Source organism: Scophthalmus maximus, chromosome 17 (genome assembly GCF_022379125.1).
Source record: "Scophthalmus maximus strain ysfricsl-2021 chromosome 17, ASM2237912v1, whole genome shotgun sequence".
Lineage (NCBI taxonomy): Eukaryota > Metazoa > Chordata > Actinopteri > Pleuronectiformes > Scophthalmidae > Scophthalmus > Scophthalmus maximus.
In genome coordinates this window covers 19,557,872-19,580,000 of record NC_061531.1, presented here as the reverse complement: position 1 = coordinate 19,580,000, position 22,129 = coordinate 19,557,872, and the positions used below count along the sequence as shown (strand labels likewise).

At 45.6% G+C, this 22,129-nt stretch overlaps 2 protein-coding genes across 4 annotated transcripts; one reads left to right on the top strand and one right to left on the bottom strand.

Annotated features, from left to right (window-relative positions):
• The first annotated feature begins 3,769 nt into the window (after positions 1-3,769).
• On the top strand, positions 3,770-11,143 carry cyth4a (cytohesin 4a). 3 transcript variants are annotated; one of them, XM_035615885.2, is made up of 13 exons: positions 3,770-3,921; positions 4,871-4,953; positions 5,192-5,256; positions 6,517-6,583; positions 7,506-7,624; positions 7,707-7,787; positions 7,891-8,003; positions 8,125-8,273; positions 8,394-8,505; positions 8,583-8,659; positions 8,739-8,810; positions 8,902-9,050; positions 9,925-11,143. In XM_035615885.2, exons 1-13 carry the CDS (start codon positions 3,882-3,884, stop codon positions 10,007-10,009), a joined length of 1,212 nt encoding a protein of 403 aa, XP_035471778.1. In that variant the 5' UTR covers positions 3,770-3,881; the 3' UTR covers positions 10,010-11,143. The 3 variants fall into 3 exon arrangements, with proteins under 3 accessions (XP_035471778.1, XP_035471777.1, XP_035471779.1); XM_035615884.2 differs by having other exon boundaries at positions 4,871-4,956; XM_035615886.2 differs by lacking the exons at positions 3,770-3,921; positions 4,871-4,953 and having other exon boundaries at positions 5,189-5,256; positions 6,698-7,624.
• A 948-nt stretch (positions 11,144-12,091) lies between these two features.
• Positions 12,092-22,129, bottom strand: fam83fa (family with sequence similarity 83 member Fa). Its single transcript, XM_035615836.2, has 5 exons — positions 21,534-22,129; positions 16,783-16,950; positions 15,140-15,261; positions 13,445-14,238; positions 12,092-12,817 (listed from the first exon to the last, which is right to left on the bottom strand). The coding sequence occupies exons 1-5, from the start codon at positions 22,008-22,010 to the stop codon at positions 12,768-12,770; spliced, it is 1,611 nt and encodes a 536-aa protein (XP_035471729.2). The 5' UTR covers positions 22,011-22,129; the 3' UTR covers positions 12,092-12,767.

Here is a 22,129-nt window from a genome sequence, read left to right as displayed (position 1 = left end):
ATATTAATCATCCTCAGGTATTTCTATCAAGGTCGGCCAGGCAGGTTTTTCAGGTTTGTAACATTCTGCACGTGTGAAGGCCTTCAGTCCCCGTGACGTCTTTTTTATTAGATATTTTTATTCTTCAGAAAAGAACATCATGACGACGCGGCAGCGACGGCAGAGGCCAAGCGAAGGTCACTGACGAAACACTTTTGTTTGAGCTTCTTGTTCTCTCGCTCTCCGACGACGACATGGCGATCGAACGGCAACACGTGAACAGCGTGAAAGAACTAATCGCACGCTGCCCACATGCCCAGAGGCTGAAAATAGACCTGTGTTCGCTACCTGAAGGTCTCTGATCTGACAAGGCAGATCAGGTTCCCATGGTTACTGAATAAAACACCAGGACCTTGAAGACCTGGAGGCTGACGAAGGGAGACTGTAACCACCCAAGGTTCCACCAGAGTTGCTGCCGTCGAAGCCTCATGACAGACGAAAACACTTGTTAGCGCAGGCGGAGAGATTTGAATCCGCACAAATTGGGATGAATGGCACCTGAAAGATGATCAGTGTGAAGGGCGACTTCCCCCCCACACCTCGGTCTCACTGTGCACCTGCCACCTGCGACATGTGACCTGTGACCTGCGACATGCGACCTGTTACCTGTGACCTGCGACCTGTGACCTGTGACCTGTTACCTGCGACCTGTTACCTGCGACATGTGACCTGTAACCTGCGACATGCGACCTGTTACCTGCGACCTGTGACCTGCGACATGCGACCTGTTACCTGTTACCTGTGACCTGTGACCTGTGACCTGTTAACTGCGACCTGTTACCTGCGACCTGTGACATGTGACCTGTGACCTGCGACCTGTTACCTGCGACCTGTTACCTGCGACATGTGACCTGCGACCTGTGACCTGCAACCTGCAACCTGCTACCTGCGACATGTGACCTGCGACCTGTTACCTGCGACCTGTTACCTGCGACCTGTTACCTGCGACCTGTGACCTGCGACATGTGACCAGTTACATGTGACCTGCGACATGCGACCTGTTACATGTGACCTGCGACATGTGACCTGTGACATGTGACCTGTTACATGTGACCTGCGACATGTGACCTGTTACCTGCGACATGTGACCTGTTACATGTGACCTGCGACATGTGACCTGCGACATGTGACCTGTGACATGTGACCTGTTACATGTGACCTGCGACATGTGACCTGTTACCTGCGACATGTGACCTGTTAGCTGCGACATGTGACCTGTTACCTGTGACATGTGACCTGTTACATGTGACCTGCGACATGTGACCTGTGACATGTGACCTGTTACATGTGACCTGCGACATGTGACCTGTGACATGTGACCTGTTACATGTGACCTGCGACATGTGACCTGTGACATGTGACCTGTTACATGTGACCTGCGACATGTGACCTGTTACCTGCGACATGTGACCTGTTACCTGCGACCGGTTACCTGTTACCTGCGACCTGTTACCTGCGACATGTGACCAGTTACATGTGACCTGCGACATGCGACCTGTTACATGTGACCTGCGACATGTGACCTGTGACATGTGACCTGTTACATGTGACCTGCGACATGTGACCTGTTACCTGCGACATGTGACCTGTTACATGTGACCTGCGACATGTGACCTGTTACATGTGACCTGCGACATGTGACCTGTTAGCTGCGACATGTGACCTGTTAGCTGCGACATGTGACCTGTTACATGTGACCTGCGACATGTGACCTGTTACCTGCGACATGTGACCTGTTAGCTGCGACATGTGACCTGTTACATGTGACCTGCGACATGTGACCTGTGACATGTGACCTGTTACATGTGACCTGCGACATGTGACCTGTGACATGTGACCTGTTACATGTGACCTGCGACATGTGACCTGTTACCTGCGACATGTGACCTGTTACCTGTTACCTGCGACCTGTTACCTGTTACCTGTGACCTGTTACCTGCGACCTGTTACCTGCGAAATATATATATTTAATCTGTCAATGATTCCTAAGATGTCGTTTCTCAAACCTTCATGATGAAGAATTGTAAAGGACCCTTGATATTTAAGTTAAAACATAAACTCTATCATACAGTATAAATAAGAAGAAAACACAAATACAACCAAATATATAGAACTTGAATTAAGAAAATAAACCTCATTAATTTTTTACGTAAAATAATAATTAAATGATTGGACGAGGGGGAACTCAGAACAATCAGGCTGAGAAACACGTTGTCAGGCTGATTCGTGCCGGTTGGTCTGTTCACGTCTGTACAGAAATAGCTTCGTGTGCTGCGGCAACACAGACACAATTTTCTTTTTTCCTCCACAGAAATAGACACGATTGTTCTCAACTGCTTAAGACCTGGACGGAGAAGCAAAATATGTATTAAGGGAAATCAAATATCTCCTCTCCTCCACACACACAGACACAGACCCGACACAGACTGAGGTATTGACTACTCGTGTTACATATAAAGAGATGAATGTATATTTCACAACACATTCATACGTGTTGAGTTTTCTCTGTAATATTGTGACGTCCTGACTTTACTATGTAAAGTGACGATGTATGTTGTGATTTGGCGCTATGCATATAAAATTAAATTGAATTGAATATATGAACAGTCTTAAAAGCCGAAGAGATCATTTCATTCTTCAATCAAGGATTTAAAAGACACAAATATTGGATCTATAAGGATTTACATCGTCAGTAGAAATACTGAATACGGCCACGCTTTTCTTCACGATAACAGCTTACACTTCTTGTGTTTCATTCCTTGAAATATTTAAATAATAATAACTCTTATTTGCTCTTTGTCTGAGGCGTGAAGAGACTATGAGGAGCCACTAGGTGGGGCCTCGTATCGCAAATGAAATGAGCCTCGTTCTGCTCTGGTTTTGTTTCCTTCCTGTTCAACACCACGTGGTTTAGTCCCTGAACAGATGGTTCTGCACCAGGCAGCTGAGAAGAGTGTATTTACATTCATGTACAATTTCTTTACATGATTATTTCTATTCTAGACTTCTACACTTTCTTTAAAGGTTTTTATTTTGAACAGGTCAAATGTCTGAAAAGCTCTGTGGTGAACACAAGCTCAAGACATTTTCATATTATTATGTGGAACAAGCGTCAAACCACCGTGACGTCACCCGCTGGTGTGTGGGCGGCCATCTTGGTTTTGTTTTTGCAACCAGACGTAGAATTTGGGGGTGTGGTCTGACCGAGAGCTCGTCCACTGCGCGTCCACCTGCACCTGCGACCATGCACCGATTGGACGATACCAGCTGTCAATCACCAAAGTGCAACATGAAGTGAAAATGTGCTTATTTTTTGGTGCGAACAAGCAAGTTCCACACACACGCGTGTGCGCTTGTGCTAACTGGGTCTAAAGCTAGCACCATACTCACTTCCTGTCAAGCCCCTGTCCTTCTTCGCCCGGTCACGACACAAATAGCAACTGCTCTCACACACACAGCCACAAGAGTTTCATTCCCCATTTCTGATACGACGTCAGGGCGTCACACGACAGTTCTCAGCGCTAACTGGCTTCCGCGACGACGCGCTTCACTCGCTCGAGTTGAAATATTTGAACTCGAGCGAGTGAAGCGAATGACGTTGTATTTGATCTCTGTTTGGACATGAGGACAGTAGTCCTGCTTCACGAAGCCATGTCCTCACACACACACACACACACACACACACACACACACACGTCATCTGAGATGTGGTAAGCAAAGTGTGGGGGGTGAAGTGGGAGCGTCGGCGTCGGCCCCCGTACAGAGCGACGGCCCTTTTCTCACTCTGACACTGGAGTCGGTTTCCTGTGCAGCCGCTCAGTCGCTCTGCACCGTCCACAAACATGGCCATACGCAGGAAAGACAGCTTCCTCTGGGGGAAAGGTACGCGTTTATTATTCCACATTATTATTATCGCCGTACTTTAACTTGTAGCGGAGAGCCGCTGCTGAAGCATAAATAATAAGATGAGCTCATTTGCAGTCAAATCATTTGTCTGGTGGAGTCTTTGCGGCTCACGTAAAAATTCTGCTGATGTGGATGTTGTGGGTTACAAACTGTTCTTGCAAATATGTATTTATTCAAAAAGTAGCAACATATACGACAGTTGTTGTTTTGCAGTCAATCGTTTGAGACCTAGTAACTGAACAGCCAACGACAAAAAACACCATTTTGTGCTTTTATAACGACACTGTGGTGGAAATGTTCTTCTTGGACAAAACCCTTTACAAGTGAAGATGACATTTAATCTTCAATATTCAATCTCATTCATTCAAAGGAGGAAGAGTAGCGGCTGAATTCAGCCCTTTCTTCGTCTCTGTCACTGAACTCTTACCGGTGAAGGATGAAGTTGTGATTCACTCTGCGAGAGGGAGTGTTGTATACTAAGTAGCGATGATGTGAAGATGTATTGAAGAGAAGTCCGCCGGCACCGTCTTGATTGTATATAAAGGTTTATTACAAAAAGACCAGCATCGATTCAAGCCCTGCAGAGCTTGGAGAGTGTCCGGCCAAAAGGACAACCCTCCCGACTCTTCTTGGGGGTTTCATTTATAGGCCCATCGTTGGTTTGATAAAATAACACCTGGTTTCGAATCAAGTTATACTATGTGAGACGTGTAACTCTCAAGGCCAAGTAAAGGAGTGGTAAGGGTCCTTGAAAGACCCCTTGCATCACATTCCAAAGGAAGAGAAGTAAGCCCATATTCCCCTCTTATTCCATATATGGACAAAAAGACACTACAGGAGCTTGTTAAGAGAGGCCACAGCGGCTCGACCGAACAAGAAGTGTAACTGCCCCCCAGTGTTCATGTTTCCCTCTGTTGCCCCACAGCTCCACCGAGTCCCCCCCCGGCCGAGAGGAGGTCCACTGGAACCATCAGGATTCACAAGTCGGAGCTGCTGGACGACATTCAGGTGGTGAATATAGTTTCATCAAGGTCTTTACATCACCGGCCCTTATTCTTCTTCTTCTCCACAAAGCCTCAGAGTTTGTCACGGCTCACACTAAAGCCAGACCTTTTAAAAAGAAGAGATGTTTGGAGGTTATCTCATTACAGTATGTGGCCATGGTTATGTACAGTGGGGGATCCGTGCGGTCCCTCGGTCCCACGGGCTCTAACGTCACTGCTCTCGCGTTGCCTCCGTCTCACAGAAGCTGCGGCTGGAGATCGATCACTTCATCCCACAGATCCAGAGCCCTAAGCTGATGGAGCACAAGTGAGTACATGAGCAGATAAATACAGCAGCTCCTCGACCGGATGAGTCAGTCGGCCTCTTCGTCTTCCTCGACTTGCGTTGATGCGGTTCAGACTCCCACGCATCACACGACGCTCAGCTCCACAAAGTCATGCAACAGTTATGAAGAGATTTGTCAGAGTCAGACGTCAGAGCATTTTCCATTAGGTGCCTCAGCAGTTTACATTTATGTCAGCTGTTGATCCATTAGACCAATAACTAACACATGTAACTGTTCAACCATTACCTCTTACTCTTCATACATTACTCTCAGCCAACTGTTTCAGGAGCTAACGGATCAACTGACGATACATTACTTATATCTGCTACTAATAAATCTCTAAGTGTTTTGACTGTTTCAACAGCTAACTAACCGATAATGCATTCCTTTGATCTATTTCCACTTTTAATACATAACCTTCAACTATTTTAGTTGACATCTGCTTTCAGCTAACAATTGAACTGTTGATACATTACGTCTAGCGAACTGTTTCAAGAGCTAGCTGTTCAACCAATAATGCATTTATTGTTTCTATTCCAACTGCTAATACATAACCTTTATCCATTTCAATTTCCAGAGATTACTCTTAGCTAACTGCTCCAACTGTTAATACATTACCTTCATCTATTCCAACTGTTTAATCTATGATATGTTACTGTTAATTCATTACTTTGATCTACATTGATGGTCCTAGATTACTTTTAGCCTACTTTATTAACCGCCAATACATTACTTTAAGCTAACTGTTCAACTGATAATGTATTTGATAATGTATTTCTTAAATCTATTTCAACTGTCAATACATCACTTCAGTCTATTTTATGTTGGTTAATACATTGATTTAACTTTCTTTTCAGCGTATAACACATTACTTTTATCTGTTGTGTTACTATTAATACATTACTTTTAATTAACTGTTCAACTGATAATACATTACCTTAATGTATTTTAACCGTCATAGATTACATTACATTTTATTATAATACCCTTTTTCCAAAGCGAGTTACAATGAGTGAATTCAACCTTGAAGATATTACTCAGCTTACTGTTTCAACTGATAAAGCATTTAAAAAAAAGGAATTTTATGTGACTGTTAATACATTACTTTGATCTATTTTGCATTACTGTGACAACAAAAATATTTCATCTCCACTTGTCATTTTATTTGTAATTGACAAAATGATTAGCAGACAACTTGAATAGTTAATAAGGTAAATTGTTTGCGTTTGGTTTCTTTGCAGGAAAAGTGTCGGGAGGAACAGAAGATTCCTGCGCGGGAAGAAGAAGTTCAACATGGACCCTAAGACGGTGAGTTGATATATAATCTCAGTGTAACTAATGGTGCCTGTTTGTAGCCACAAACATGTTTTCGCAGGCCACACGTCCATTACGCTCGTGTTTCTGTCACGTTGTTCACACCAGACACCAGGTCCGAGGAAACTTTCACACCGGCGACTTTGGTTTCGCACCAAACGGGAAAGTGTGAACGCGTCCGGACTCGAGAGGAAACACTTTGTCCTTCCGGTCGAACCTGAGACACGTCGAAGACACAGTAGACGAAAGTGCACTTTCACCCGCTTTGTGATCCGCAGGTCAAAGATAACTCACACGCGGCGGATATTGATTGGAGCAGTGTGTGTGTGTGCGTGTGTGTGTGTGTGTGTGTGTGTGCGTGCGTGTGTGTGTGTGTGTGCGTGTGTGTGTGTGTGTGTGCGTGCGTGTGTGTGTGTGTGTGTGTGCGTGCGTGTGTGTGTGTGTGTGTGTGTGCGTGTGTGTGTGTGCGTGTGCGTGTGTGTGTTGTGCAGAAGTGCAAACAGTTACTCGGTACAAAGACTCAGGGGACGAGCAGTAGCGAGAAAAGCCACATCCTGTTCCCTGAAGCGTGGCAGAAGAGCCTCTTCACCGGCGCGACCTCCATCTTTTCACTCGATGTGAAGAAGCACTTGGCAGCGAGACGTTCTCAGAATAAAGGGTGATATGATGAGACTCAGAGGTACCGGCCACATATCTCCCTCCGACCTGCATCTCGGCCTGAGCTCTGTGGTTAATGAAGAGCGGTGACTCTGGAGGAGAAGCGGACAATGCGCCGGGTTAAGACAAAGTCTTCCGAATCTGAATGAGCCGAACGTGAGAGGATGCCGTGGCCTCTACTTCCCGTTTCTCTTAAGTCCGAACCTCTTCTCCATTTCAAGCCAAGCGTGTCAGATCGCGCCCTCTTCTCCTCCTCCAGGGTTTCCACTACCTGGTTGAACATGAGCTGCTGCAATGGCGAGCGGCGTCCGTGGCCGAGTTTCTCTACAAAGAGGAGGGACTGAACAAGACCGCCATCGGAAGCTTCCTGGGAGGGAGGTACGACCATCACGCAGCCGCTTCGCTTGTCTTTGGCCACACGTCGCCATCTTCAACTCCATGTGCCTCGGTTTCCACACAGGGACCAGATGCCTCTGGAGACGCTGAAGGCCTTCGTGGCTCTGCACGAGTTCTCAGACCTGAATCTGGTGCAGGCGCTCAGGTTCGTATCAGCGCCGGCGTGAAGTGCTGCAGCAGTTTCACCCTCAGGTCTCTTTCGTGCAATTCCCACAGCGTGCGCTCGGCACTGCTCCTTGTTCTCGCAGGCAGTTTCTGTGGAGCTTCCGTCTCCCGGGAGAAGCCCAGAAGATCGACAGGATGATGGAGGCGTTCGCAACTCGCTACTGCGACTGTAACCCGGGGGTCTTCCAGTCCACAGGTAGCTACTCAGCCTCTGTGTGTGAAGAGGGTTTGCTCAGAAACCTATTCATTGTGAATGAGTGCAGTTGATTCAGCTGCGTGTGTGTGTGTGTGTGTGTGTGTGTGTGTGTGTGTGACAGACACCTGCTACATCCTGTCGTTCTCCGTCATCATGCTCAACACGAGCCTCCACAACCCCAACGTGAAGGACAAACCCAGTCTGCAGAGATTCGTGACCATGAACCGAGGCATCAACCACGGGGACGACCTGCCGGCCGAGCTGCTCACGGTCGGCGCCGCCAAACATCATATGTCATATATATTGAGACAGGGAAGAGAGGGGGGAAGGTTGTGGCGAACTCGGATGCCGAAGCTGACCATCTCTTCTCCCCTGTGCGTCGCTCTGCAGAAACTGTACGCGAGTATCCGCAGCGAGCCGTTTAAAATCCCCGAGGACGACGGGAACGACCTCACGCTGACGTTCTTCAACCCCGACAGGGAGGGCTGGCTCCTGAAGATGGGTGAGAGCAGGAGGAGGAGGATGTTTGTGTCTGACGGACGATCGTGAGGAGATGTAACAACATGCCTCTGTCCACAGGCGGGCGTGTTAAAACCTGGAAGAGGAGGTGGTTCATCTTGACAGACAGCTGCCTGTACTACTTCAAATACACCACAGTAGGCTTCTGTCTCTCCTAATGCAAATGTCAACTGTCCTTCCTGCGGTCGGGCTTTAATCTCCTGGCTTCTCCTGCAGGACAAAGATCCGATCGGGATCATCCCCCTGGAGAACCTGTGCGTCCGGAAGCTGCAGGACTCGAGCAAACAGGTAGTGGAGGATCCGTCCCCTCTGCCTCCAGCGCTCCGAAGAGACTCCTCACTTCGACTCGAATCAACACGAGTGTCTGTGTTCCCCACAGTTCTGTCTGGAGCTGTACAACCCCAAGGGGCAGACGATCAAGGCCTGCAAGACGGAGCACAAGGGCCGCGTGGTGCAGGGGAAACACCAGTCCTACAAGCTGAGCGCCGCCAGCGCAGACGAGCGCGACGACTGGATGGACGCCATCAGGTGAGCGCTCGGCGAGGACACGCGGGGCGACACCAGCCTCGGGGCGAGAGAGAGCGAGAGAGAGAGAGAGAGAGTTCAGATCAGCAGCTCCTCGGCCAAGAAATACTGTGACGGCGAATTCAATCAGGAGCGAGTTCCACTGCCGATCGGAACAATATTGTTAGAATCGTGAGTCCTTTGGTGCTCGGTGACGTCGTCAGGCCGTGATAGGCCGAGGGTCGAGGGAGAGACAGAGAGAGACGAGAACAGAGTTAGAGATCGACAGCGATTGGCTGATTGGATCACAGGAAGCGGCCACAGTCGGCCGACGAGAAAAACAGAAGAGCGAGTCAGAACTGAGTCATACAGATGAAGAGATATAGAAAGATTCCTGATTGAGCCATTTACAGGCTTTATGCTAAGCTAAGCTAGCCAACTAATGGTTTTTTAATGAGTCTGTTTCTCAGATCTCTGGTAAACGACTATAACTAGAAATGTGTTGGTGGGAAGCCGGTGAGGGGTCGTGACTCGTCGGTGCTCGACTGCCCCCTGCTGGATTCAGGAGAGACAGCAGGAATCTGTCATACTCAAGTTAGGAATAATAATGGGGAAATTAATAACTCCACTAAGTTACATAAAGATTCACCAGATCTGCAACAAAACATTTACTGGTTCCAGTTTAAATCAAAGACCTTTTTCAGCATTTTCTAACATTATTAATTGAATAAGTCAATAAATGAAATAATGTTTAGTTGCAGGACTGACTCGTACAGTCGATGACTGAAATTGGGAAACGGTCCCTGGTTTTGCAAAAAGCGAAACGTGAACTAAACTCCGCTGCTGCTGATTTGACCTCTGACCTTTCGGTTCTAAAAACGTGGATCTCCTTCCGCAGGACGAGCGTCACCAAGGACCCGTTCTATGACCTGGTGTCTCTACGCAAGAGGAAGGTCATCGGCAACACTTCCTCCTCGGACTGAAACAGCAGAAGCCCGACGACGACTCGCTTCTTTTTCAATGGATGAACAGAAAACTAAAACTGAATCGCGCAGCAATTTCACAGAAGCGTCTAAATTGGGAAGTGACACTTGAGTGAACTGTTTTGTGGCCCGGTGGCATAAAGTCTCAACGTTACTTCTGCAAACTGCTCGCACTTCTGCTCCGACCGGGGTCAGAGGGGCCAAGAGGAACAGTCCGATGACCAAAGGGAGGCCCAAGAAACACAACCGGCAAACTCAGAACTACAGAGAACTGTACATGAACTCAAAACGACCGAGAGACACGGAGTAAATGTAAAACAACCACAGAATGATAAAAAGTGATCATCAAGTGATGCAACACGACCACAGATTGATGCAACACGACAACTAACTGACACAAAATGACCAAATAACGACAACAGAGACACAAAACAGGTCAAATGATGCAAAAATGACAAAGAAAGACGATGACTTTTCACAAAATGGTGCAAATATTTCAAAAAAGAAATTGCAAAACAATCTCAAAATGATTCAAAATGACCACATGATGCAAAATGACCATAAAATCAAATTTCAAATCATAAAATTATGCAATTTTTTCAAACGATTATGCAAATGTTTCGAAAATGATGCAAAAAGTCCACAATTATGTTACTAATGCTTATTAGAGAAAATAAATATAGTTATTAATATTGACTGAGATTGAATCTGTGATGTTTTTAACGTCTTTTATTTTCTTCCTAAACCTGATTCTGAATCTGTTCACCTGCAGAGGTCACGTCTGAAGGTTAAAGTTCAGATGACTGAATCAGAAGCAGTTAAAAAACTGATCTGCTTTTTTTTTTATATTTGAGACTTTTAAAGAAAATGTCCTGTAGATTAATTTACAGTTCATATAATGTTCTGACGTCAGCGATGAAATGTAAATGTTCCTTGTAAATGTCTCTTCTCACATGACACAAATGTAAAAACAAAAAAACACAAAAAAGTAAAGCTTTCAAATTAACTTATGAATAAGTAGAAATTGCACAGTACGTTTTATTTAGATATATATATTTAATATAGATATATTTCAATGCTTTGTATAAATTAAATGACTTCATGCTGTTGCACAATAAACTGCTTTGTTCTGAATGTTTTTCCAGCAGGGGGCGTCACATCATCACCACATGTCACTCGCCAGGAAGCTCATGACTTGTTATTTTACTTTTTAGTTATTAATACATTAACGATGGCGTGACATTTTGAAAAATCATGTGATATTTTATTTTCAGTTTTCTAATTGTCAGATGAAGAGTGTTGGTGCATTAAGGCTTTTTCTGCTCCTGTCTGAGTGTGTGTGTGTGTGTGTGTGTGTGTGTGTGTGTGTGAGATGTGTGATACAGAGCTGTGGTTTCCTGGAAGCAGCTCTATACACACACACACACACACACACACACACACACTTCTCGGGAAGGTGTGAGTGAATTAATCAGACGAAAAGTCAAAGTCGTCTGCATAGGAAAGACTGTTTAACTCTTCTGACCTCAATATGTAGAAAATATATAACATTAACAAACATCTGGATTTATTACAAAGGTTTATGTTTTAAACAGGCTCCACATAGTTATTAAATATGTGCTTTTGTTTTTAGTGGCTTCAGGAAGTTGAGTTAAAAGCTGCACATATAACATATTGAGCATATCATAAATTAATTCACTAGAGTGAATACAATCCATGTGTGTCTGTTGATTATGGAATAAATATGACGAACTACTAACATGTAGCTTCACAAAAGATAAACAAATACAAAACTGAGATGTGATTATTATGTTTGAAAAAATTGAAAATGTATTTCTTTTTGTTTCTATTTGTTTTTGACAGACAGCTGGTACAGGCTTGTCTGTTATTATTTTCTGTCTATATACTGTAGTGTAGACATAATACACACACAGTGTATATATAAATAATATATATATCATATTATTTATTTTACTGTGTCTTTTATTGAGTTTGGTCGCAGTGTGAAGACACTGTGAGGTCGGTGGTTTGATCCCCGGCTACTCCGGTCCGTGTGTTGAATGAATTTCATTTGACATTGAATCAAACAAACCAGTTTTTATTTATTATAATATTTTTAAAAAAAAAACTTTATTCATTTTTTAAATGCTGCAAAACAAGTGATGATTTGCATCTCAAGTGTTTTTCTCAAGGATTCTCAATTTTAATTTCTTCTAGATACAAAAACAAACAATCCCACAGTGCAACACACAAATCCTCTTTCAGAGTCGACGCAACATTGTCCACATCCTGTACAACGCTGCTTCTGTTCGCCAGCGTCGCCTGTAAGGTGAAACTCGGGGGGGCGACCACTCGGCTCATCACTTCTCCTGCCTCCACGGCAACGAGAGGCCCTCGTTACCTGGGCAACGCCACGGCTTCTGCTGCGTTTAGGTTCAAGTGTCAAATGTAAAAAAACCCCCAAAAAACACTTAACTGTAGAATGATTCATTACAAAAAATGGCTTTTGAAATCTCCTCCGTCAGCACTTTTGGCCACGAGGTGAGAAGCTCAGTCGAGCGTTTCCCACCAGGCGGCCGGCGACTTTCACCCGAGACTGAAGCGTTGAAACGGGGCCAATCGCAGCGGGCGGCCCTCGGCTCTTGTCAGGTAACGTTGCCTGGTTACCGTCAGGTGACGCGGTGTTGTGTAATGTTTAACAGTCAGATCCTCCAGCTGCTGTTGAAAAGCCCCGACGACCGGACGCTTGTTCCTGGTCTCAGGACTGGATGCAGTTCTTCTTCTGGTGCCGCCGCCGACTCTTCAGTCCTGCTCAAAGGAAAAAAAAGAATAGATTCTTAGGGTGGGTTCAGATTCAAGAAATTACTTAACATATAACATCTAAAAAAAAATACATTTATATATATATATATATATATATATATATATATATATATATTTTAACACATCCAGCAGGTACAGAGCAACATTATTAAACCATAACTTTCGTTTGGACTCATGTTTATTTGAACATGATGGATCGAAGTCCAACCTTCACTTTTCTTTTATCTCTGTGTTTGGTCTCCACCACCCTGAGGGAGATATCAGGCTCTTTAGTTGCTAAATGCTTGTGGACACATTTTTTCTTTGAGTCTTCAATCAAAACGTTGATTGATTGCTAATGAAAGAAATGTTATTGGGACTTAAACTTGGGTTGTATTTGGACTACAGCTAAAAGGTTTGTTGATTCATCAATTAGTAGATCAACAGAAAATTTATCGCAAACTGCGAATAGTTCACAATTCTCTTGTTTCGGCTTCTAAACAGTGACGATTTGGACGATTGTGAATTTCTATGGAATAACTAAGAAAGATACAACTATCTATAAATGTTGTAGCCGTGATACAGACGACGATGAAATAAGAATAGAAACAACGCAGATGCTGGATGACGCACCGTCGTCGTCGTCTCCCGTGTTGATGGTCTGCAGAGACAAGCTCCTCTGGATGAGCTTGGACGGGTTCTTGGTTTTGGATTTCAGCGGTCCCGGTCTCTCAATGACCTCGAAGGAGTCCTCCAGCTCGTGTCCTCCGATGCCGTTGGTGTTGGACACCTTCCAGGCGGGCGAGGGGGTCTGGGGAGTGACCACGCCCTCCTCTATAGTCTCTGTGCTCTGATTGGCTCCCCTGCCTTTTAAGAAGTGCCTGAAGGAGCTGCGCGTTTTTTTCGTGACAGGCGACGGGTTCTTCTTCGCGCCTCCCTTTCCATCCTCCCCCTCCTCCTCCGTGGGTGAGCAGGGACTCTTCGGTGAGACTCGGTCCACCGCGTCCGTGCCGTTGCTGCCGGCGTGAAGGAAGCTGCTCTGCAGGCCGTTCCTCTGGTTCAGGCCGACCAGCGAGTCGCCCGGCGTCGAGAGGTCTTGTAGGGAACCCGTGAGGCCCATCCTGTTCCCGAAGACCAGAGAGTACTTGGGGTTGTGGTATTTATGAGCCGGCCCCTTCATGTCGATCCGCCTGGAGTCGTCGACCGATATCTGAAAGCGAGACGTGGAGACGGGCAGATGTGGGACTTTCTCCACCTTCCTGACGGGCGTCGCGATCGGCGGCTTGGTGATGTTGAACTCTCCGTAGAGGTCCACCTGCTCCGACACGGCGTACAGCTCCCTGAAGTCGTTATCGAAGAAGTCCACAATTTGTCCCGACATCACTGTGATCGTGTTCCTGTCGATCCGAGAGGAACTCCAGGTGAAGCTGGAATGAAAACCAAAAGCTCTTTTAAAGGAATCTTGTCATTTTCACACTACAAACCAACCATTGTTTACATACCAACGTCTGAAGGGAGCGTAAGGGTTAACTAATGTAGGAGTTGATGATTATTATTATCAATATAATCTCATACCGGTTTGACACACGGCGTCAAAACTAATTATAATAATGGACCACAACTTGATCTACAACAAAAGAGAAATGTGCAGGTACAAAGAGAGAGCGCTTTGGAAATCATTCCAGCGATTCAACAGGTTCAATGTGTTTGAGTTATTAGTGTTGGTTCAACATCAAGTGTTGGAGCTGCTACTTTTAAATGTAAAACCTCACAGTCTCTACGCTTTTTTGGATTTTGGATAAACTTTAGTTTCACGTAATGTCACAATAAGGTATATTTTTTAAGCAAATTGCATTTTAATAATAATTAATTTCTTTAATGATTTTACTTTTTTAGTATCTGTTTTTATAGTCAAATTAGCTAGCGAGCTTCCCAACATTATCATAGCTGTTTCCATAAGCAGCTTAGTAGCTTTGTTAGCATGGTAGCTAAGCAGCGTTACTTGGATAGTTGTCTCTAGTTTTAAAATAAATAATGATGGTATAAGATTGGGATTATTTCATTCATACCGAAAAACACTAAATTTGGACCCAGCTATAGAAAATAACGCAGTTTTGGTAGAAAATGGTTCCTGATAAAAATGGTAAATGTTTCACCAACTTAACTTATTAGGTTTCTAAAATGATTGTGCTATTTTAGTCTGCTGATGAATGCATGAAGTTGATAGGTAGAATTACTTGATTCATACGGACTTTTTAAATTCTTCAATACTTTGACCGGTGCGATCGTCTAATTCTACGGTGCATTAAGAACGTCTCCTACACTCACCTGTAAGACCCAAACATAACTTTGTCTCCGTCCACCAGCATGTACTTGGAGCACAAGGAGCCGGGCAGTTTTCCGAAGGACAGGGCGAGTCCCGCACCCGTCACCATCCGCACACGGAGGTTCTGCAGAGGAGAAAACAACCACCCGCTTAATTACATACTTCACCAGGCTTAACATCACAAAGACAAGCCCGAGTAAACACACTCAGCCTCCGCCACGGTATCAAAGGTCCCCGTGTCGCAGATGACTGGTTGGTTCAAGGCGATGCCAAGTCAAACTGTGCCGTCGCACCTTGGAACATAAAGTCAACTTTCCCAAGAGACAAATGGCTGAGCACAAACACTTTAGCCACATAGGTTTACTCAAGAAAGGAAGGGAGATACTGAGTACACGCACAGGGAGGAGCGGCGTGGGGGCGAAGCATCGAGTTTCAGTCTCTGCGTCTGTTCTCAGGATCTATGAATGTTCGTTTGTAAGAAGTAAGAGTAACAGAGCCCAGCGCTCTGAAAAGGCCTTTCACAGCCTTATCAGGTGACGCCGCCGTCGCCAGGCATGGCAGCGCTCCAGTTAAACTCCACTGAGAGCCACAGAACCGAGCACCCGGTAGATGAGGCTGCAGGTATCGTGTCCCCGCAGGAGAGAGGATGACGGACTGAGCTCAGTCAACTGCCGCTCGCTTCTAATCTACATCTGTTTCACAGGAGCTGCCACTCATAATAACAAATGTTCAATTGTAAAAATATGATGATGATTTCACATTTGGTTGCATTCACACACATAACACCCAAGTAGAGCTGCAACAGTTAATCGATTAGTAATCGATCACTGAATTGATCGCCAACTATTTTGAGAAGCCATTAATCGGTTCGAGTAGTTTTTATGAAAAAAAAAATCTAAATTCTCTGATTTCAGCTTTTTAATTGTGAATATGTTCTGGTTTCGTTGCTCCTCTGTGACAGTAAACTGAATATCTTTGGTGTGTGGAGAAAACAAATAACATTTTTCATCATTTTATGGACAAAACAACTAATCGATTAATCAAGAAAATAATCGACAGATTAATTGATTATGAAAATAATTTTTAGTTGCAGCCCACAACCCAATTTATTCGTTTTTCTCCAATATTTCAGCATTTCATATTCCAGGTATTAAGTCTAATGTTTCATGCTCCACATTGGTTTACTTTTTTTTAAAGAAAATAAGGTATGAATTATTACCCCAGTTTTCCATCAGCGGGTGAAAAACTGCATCTAGGTATTTCTTATTATGTGAAAGAATATCTGTTTTTATAATATTACCCAGCGTTTTTTTTAGCTATCTAATATTAGGCTTACAACTGAGCCATTAGCATTAGTAAATCATGAATCATACAGCTTGTAAACCTTCTTATAAAGGACTTATTTGGGAGACAGAACCCCTTTATTCTCATGTTTCAACAGGACTCATGGTTTGGTTCTATAACCCCGTCAAACATGACACGAACACACTTTGAGCCACAATAATCTTGGCAGTCTTCGCCGTTGTTTACCACAGGAGTCGGTGCACTGACCCACTTAGGTTCCCATGTTAATTTACCCTTTGTGTGCCGTGTCAGCGAGCCTCCTCCCTCCGCTCTCCACTGTTTGCCGAGGCTCAGCACTCACCCGCAGATGCACCGCGTTGATCTGCAGCCGAGCGCACATGTCCAGGAAGTGGGGCACTCCCTTGGCCTCCAGCACGGCGTAGACGGCCACCCCGCGCCGCGACGAGGCATCCAGCAGGTCCTGGAGGATCTGCAGGTCCGTCAGCAGGTCCATGACGATGGCCACCACCTGGGAGACACAGAGGGGGGCGCGATTATAACCCGCTCCGGTGTTTACGTCCTGTACAGCCCGGTCCAAACTATTACCAAACATTTTGTCTCTCTTATTAAAGATCAACGCAACAGTACAATTATATCACGGACACAAAATCAACCAAATGATCAGTTTTCCCCTGAAATTTGGAATTCTACACTCAAATATCTTCCCATTATGACTTTTAATGATAACAGCTGAGATACAAATACTACATGTATGTACACTAACGCATCTTGGATAATCTCATAATATAACATAACTAGGGGCTGCAACTATTATTTTCATCATCGATTAATCTGTCGATTATTTTCTAGATTAATCGATAAGTTGTTTGGTTCATAAAATGCTTAAAAATGTCGATCGTGTTTCCCAAATCCCAACATGATGTTTTGTTTTGTTCACACACCAAAGATATTTAGTTCAGCAAAGAAACCAGAAAATATTCACATTTAAGAAGCTGAAATCAGAGAATTTGATTAATTGAGTAGTCGATTACTAATTTATTAACTGTTGCAGCTCTAAATTAACACTCAACAATCGTCACATCTCTGAATCATTAGTACTTTTGCTTTTGATACTGAAGAAAAACCTTCAACTCTATTATTTATTTTAGTGTTTTCATTGTGGAACTTGTTTTTCCAGACAATTAAAGAAGGTCAGTGAAGACACCTCCCGAGCGCTGCCACGGTTAACGTTACTCAAACAGCAGAGACGCTGATCTGCGACCGGGACAATTACGTAACACGCCTGACCTGAGTAGTGACAAGATACAACACGTACCGTACAGTAACTTTCAGTATGGCCCTATTTTTATTGCACATTCAATTTTACGAAACACACGCGGTGAGTGTGCAGTGCAGCGTTTGACAGCCACGCTGACGTTTACAGTTTTCATCATATGAGGGTTTTTTCCATATCTTTATTCCCTCTGCAGCTCTGGTGCTCGTGTAAGGGCCTGATCCAACGGCGTCCAAACAAGTACCAACAGACGCGTCCGCGCGTGTGTGTGTGTGTGTGTGTGTGTGTGTGTGAGGGGAGATAACAATTTTGAATGACATTTTGAAAAGTTAACCACACAGTGAATTGCGCCTCAACGATTACTCATCAACAGTTTTGGTTGGATGGCGTCTTGAGGAAACCAGAGAAACCCCCGGAGCCTCTTCAGTTTACTGGTTAACAGGTTTAATCTGGTAAATGATCGATTGAATTTAGTCCTTTCTTCAGCAAAAATGGCCTAAATGTCACTGATCTTATCAATTGTGAACATGTGCTTGTTTTCTGCAACATCAGTTTTTCAGTTCCGATCATGTTTTTCACATTTGACATTTAACGGCTTGAACACTCATCGACCGCTCAGGAAAACAACAATCATGGATTGTAGCTCTATGATGTAATAATACAACCTTGCCGTACGTTAAGGGTGAATCAATCATTTCTAAAAACCCAAGTTTTACGACGGACCAGCTCGATAAGTTCTAACACAATCAAAACCACGAGCTCCCTCTTCAAGACCACAAGATGGAGGAGCGTCGATGGAGCACGTGTCTGACACATTAGCAGGTCGTCACGTCGAAAATCAAAATGTCTCCGCATCTTTAAATAACGACCATCTCATATTGTCTTCCAGCTAAAACCCTTCAGGGGGTCAACATGTCGTAACCCGACTCTCAGACTCGTCAGGACACTTTTATTCTGCTCGGTTTCAAACATAGAGACTGCATTGAAGAAAAAAGACGACTTGCTCACAAAACTAGCAAAAGTTTTCACACCTGGTGAAGGTGCGAACCAACGCCGGCGGGTTTTGTCACATTGTTCACATTGGATCCCGTTAGTTTCGGTGTCACGTCGCCTTGTTGCGAGAACTTTACGTGACAAACCTCGGTCCTGTCGTCGCCACCTAGGTGAGGCTGCGTTTCCCTGACACTTGACTCTGATTGGTCTGTGGACGGGCGAGAGTCTGACGTCGGACCAATTGCCAGTTTTCACGCCGCTCACGAACCCGAACCACGGTTCCGTTCGATCCGGACCCAGACCTCCTCTTTGGGTCGGACCAGATCTTGGTCCGAGGAAACGTTCACACCTGCAACGTTGGTCGGAACCAAACTGAGGAGTCCGAAGGTCCCGGACCGCACGGCCGGTGGGACAGATCCCTCAGACTGTTGATGTGGATTTGAAGGACTTGTTAGTGTATAGCTCATTTCAACATGAACTACACAGCTGGACTCGTACTGGCACACTGTCTCATGCACTTATTTTCACCTCTGTGACTATACGAGCGACACCACTGATATGCAGCGGGACCACGTGAAGTATGTGGCAGACGATCGACTTCCCCTGGAGAAGAGCGGCGTCAGCAGGCGAGCGGCTCACTAAGTTGTCACGGCTCCTGTAAACTGATAATAATCAGGTTTCACCCGGCCGTTGCTGCTCCGCAGCGCGGCGGCTGTCGCGGCCCGTCGCCACCGAGCCAGATGAACCTCTGGCTCGTTCCTCAGCTTTCACCTTCAGTTCCTGCACGAGTTTCACTTGTTTGGGGCAAATGGAGCTTTATCCAAAATGATGATCGAAGCCGCCTCCGTGACGGTCAGCGTGGCTGTGGAGTTAATTCCATTATAATCTCGTAACTCGGAATTACCGACCTCCGAGTCAGAACTGGAACGCCCCTTCGAGTCCCCCCCCCCCCCCCCCCCCCCCTCGTCTTCCGAGCTCGGAGGTATAAAGGCTAAGAGATACATGTGTCGGGCTCTAGTTATTACATTATGATTGTCATAAAACCAGCGGCAGCCTCTGTCGTATTGTACGGTCGTCCTCAGCACAAATAGAGAAACGTTTTCTGAGCCGGTCTCGTTACAATCGTAGCCCCTGGAGCTAAATATCAGGCCGATCAGTCACCGATTAATGGTCCCCCCTCCTTCAGCTTCACTCTTTTTCTTTTTTTTCTGTGCAAACCTGGCAGGTCAAGTAATCGGTGTGAATCTGTGAGTGGGAGAAATGAAGGAGAGGCTTGTTGTGGAGCTACTGGGCCGCAGGATGAACAGGTCTTTGTCTTCGTGCTGCAAGTCCTGATGTGCAGCTCGGCCTACAACGTCTCCACCACGTGTGACTCACCCTGTGAAAACTTGTACCAGACTCTCCCTTCGATTTAAATTGAAAAGACTGCCGTGGGCTTGGTTGGCCCGGCCACGGAAACATTCTGCACCGTGCAACAACATGGGGACCAGCTGCAAATATTCCTTTATTCCTATTAAAAATATTCCCCTGATCTTACGGGAACAAAGATAGATCGAGTGATTCCATACGCCACGAAGAAACTCATACCCCGTTTACACCTGCGTGACAATCTGTACGATGATCACATTGCCAACCGACAGCGTTTGCTCTACAGGTGTCAATGCACCGAGGACGCACTGAAGACGCATTGTGATCGGATGTGATTGTCCAAACCAGCTGCTGAGCTAAAAAAATAGAAAGTATTAAAATCGTCTTTAAATTTATAAGGAATCCTTTCACACCCGAGGAGCGTTAACTTTAAACCGCCACCTACTTCAGGTCGACTGTCGCCTCATTAATTCACCGACGTGTGGAGTGACATTAATGAGTGTGAGTCACAGTCACGTGATCGACAGCAGCCAATCATCTGAGAACCATTTCAGAACTGTTGATTGGCTGCGAGCCAAGTAGGTCTCCGGGATGCAAAAGAAGCCAACGATAAGTTTTATTACACCGCCCATTACACGGTAGCTGTGAACTAAATGTCTCCATGTCGGAGAAACGGTTCCTTAATCCGTAAATCTACTGTACCTGCCTTTAATCTGAGCAGATTAATACTTTTGTCGCAGAGAGGTTTCGTGTAAATCATGCTGTGAAGAATGGGTATTATAAATTATTATTTTCTTTTGGCCAAAGGCAATAAAAACGTCTGTAAGGAGCCGAACCAGTAACTGTTACACAGTCCCGACAGGTTTACTCTTGTTGAAAAATGACGATTTATTTCATTCGTTATAAACAATTGGATGACTTACAAAAAAAAAATTGATAGTCAAATTTCATATCACAAATATTCGGTGGTTAAAGTTTCTTCTTCTGTGATGATTTGAGGTTTTTCTTTGGGACGTTCCAAAACACTTAATGTGACTTCATGTTGCCAAAGCAGCGATCAATAATCACCATATTTCTCTCAGATAAACTTCGTCATAAACAATAAACACCTGTGAAAAAATCAAAACCGACGTCCCATTATTATGGACGTTATCTTACATTAAGCGTTTTTTCCAATACGAGCCCTTTATAAGGAAAAGGCTAAACGTGACTTAAGGAAAGATAACATCCATAATTATGGGACTTTGAGTTTATGACGAAGCACATCTGAGAGAAATTTGGTGATTATTGATCTCTGCTTTGGCAACATGAAGTCACGAGTCGTAGAACGCCCCTCGTCTCTGGTGGTTCGTCTGGATGTGAACTCATCACTGTGGGACTTTTTGGATTTTGTTTTGAAGAGAAGCTGCACATTTCTCTGTTCTCTGACCTTTAACAGCCAAGTGGGGGGAAGTTACCTTGTGCGCCTCCTGCACCAGCCTCCTCACCACCTCCCTGATGTGCGGCCCTGGCTCTTTGGGCGGGTGGGTGAACACGGACACGCGGGTCACCCCCCTGTACAGGCCGCCGCCGCCGCCGGGCCAGCCGATGTCCAGCGACGGCACCTCGGTGTCGGACATCTCGGGCCAGTAGGTGGAGTGGACCCCGGAGTCCGCGCTCGACGCCTCCTTGGCCCTGTCGCGCTCCGCCGCCTCGGGGTCGCCGGCCGCGTCGTACTCGCGGAAGGTCTTGCGGACGCACTGCACCTCGCGTGCGGACAGGAAGTCCTTGGCGTTGTCCTCGCGCAGGCGCATCTTGAAGGCGCCGTCGCCGCCGCGCAGCAGCTGCTCCAGCGCGGCGCGCTGCTCCTCGCTGTAGTAGAACTCGGGCCTGGACTCCGGCACCTTCTCGTTCACGTGCTCGTCGTCCAGGCAGAGCAGCTGAGACTCCGCCATGACCCCGCCTCCCCTGCACGCTGCCCGGCCCGCTGCTGCCCGACGCGCCGCTACCTGAGCGGGACAGGTGGGGCGCGCGGGGCAGGTGCTCAGGTAGAGGCAGGGGGCGGGGCGGGGGC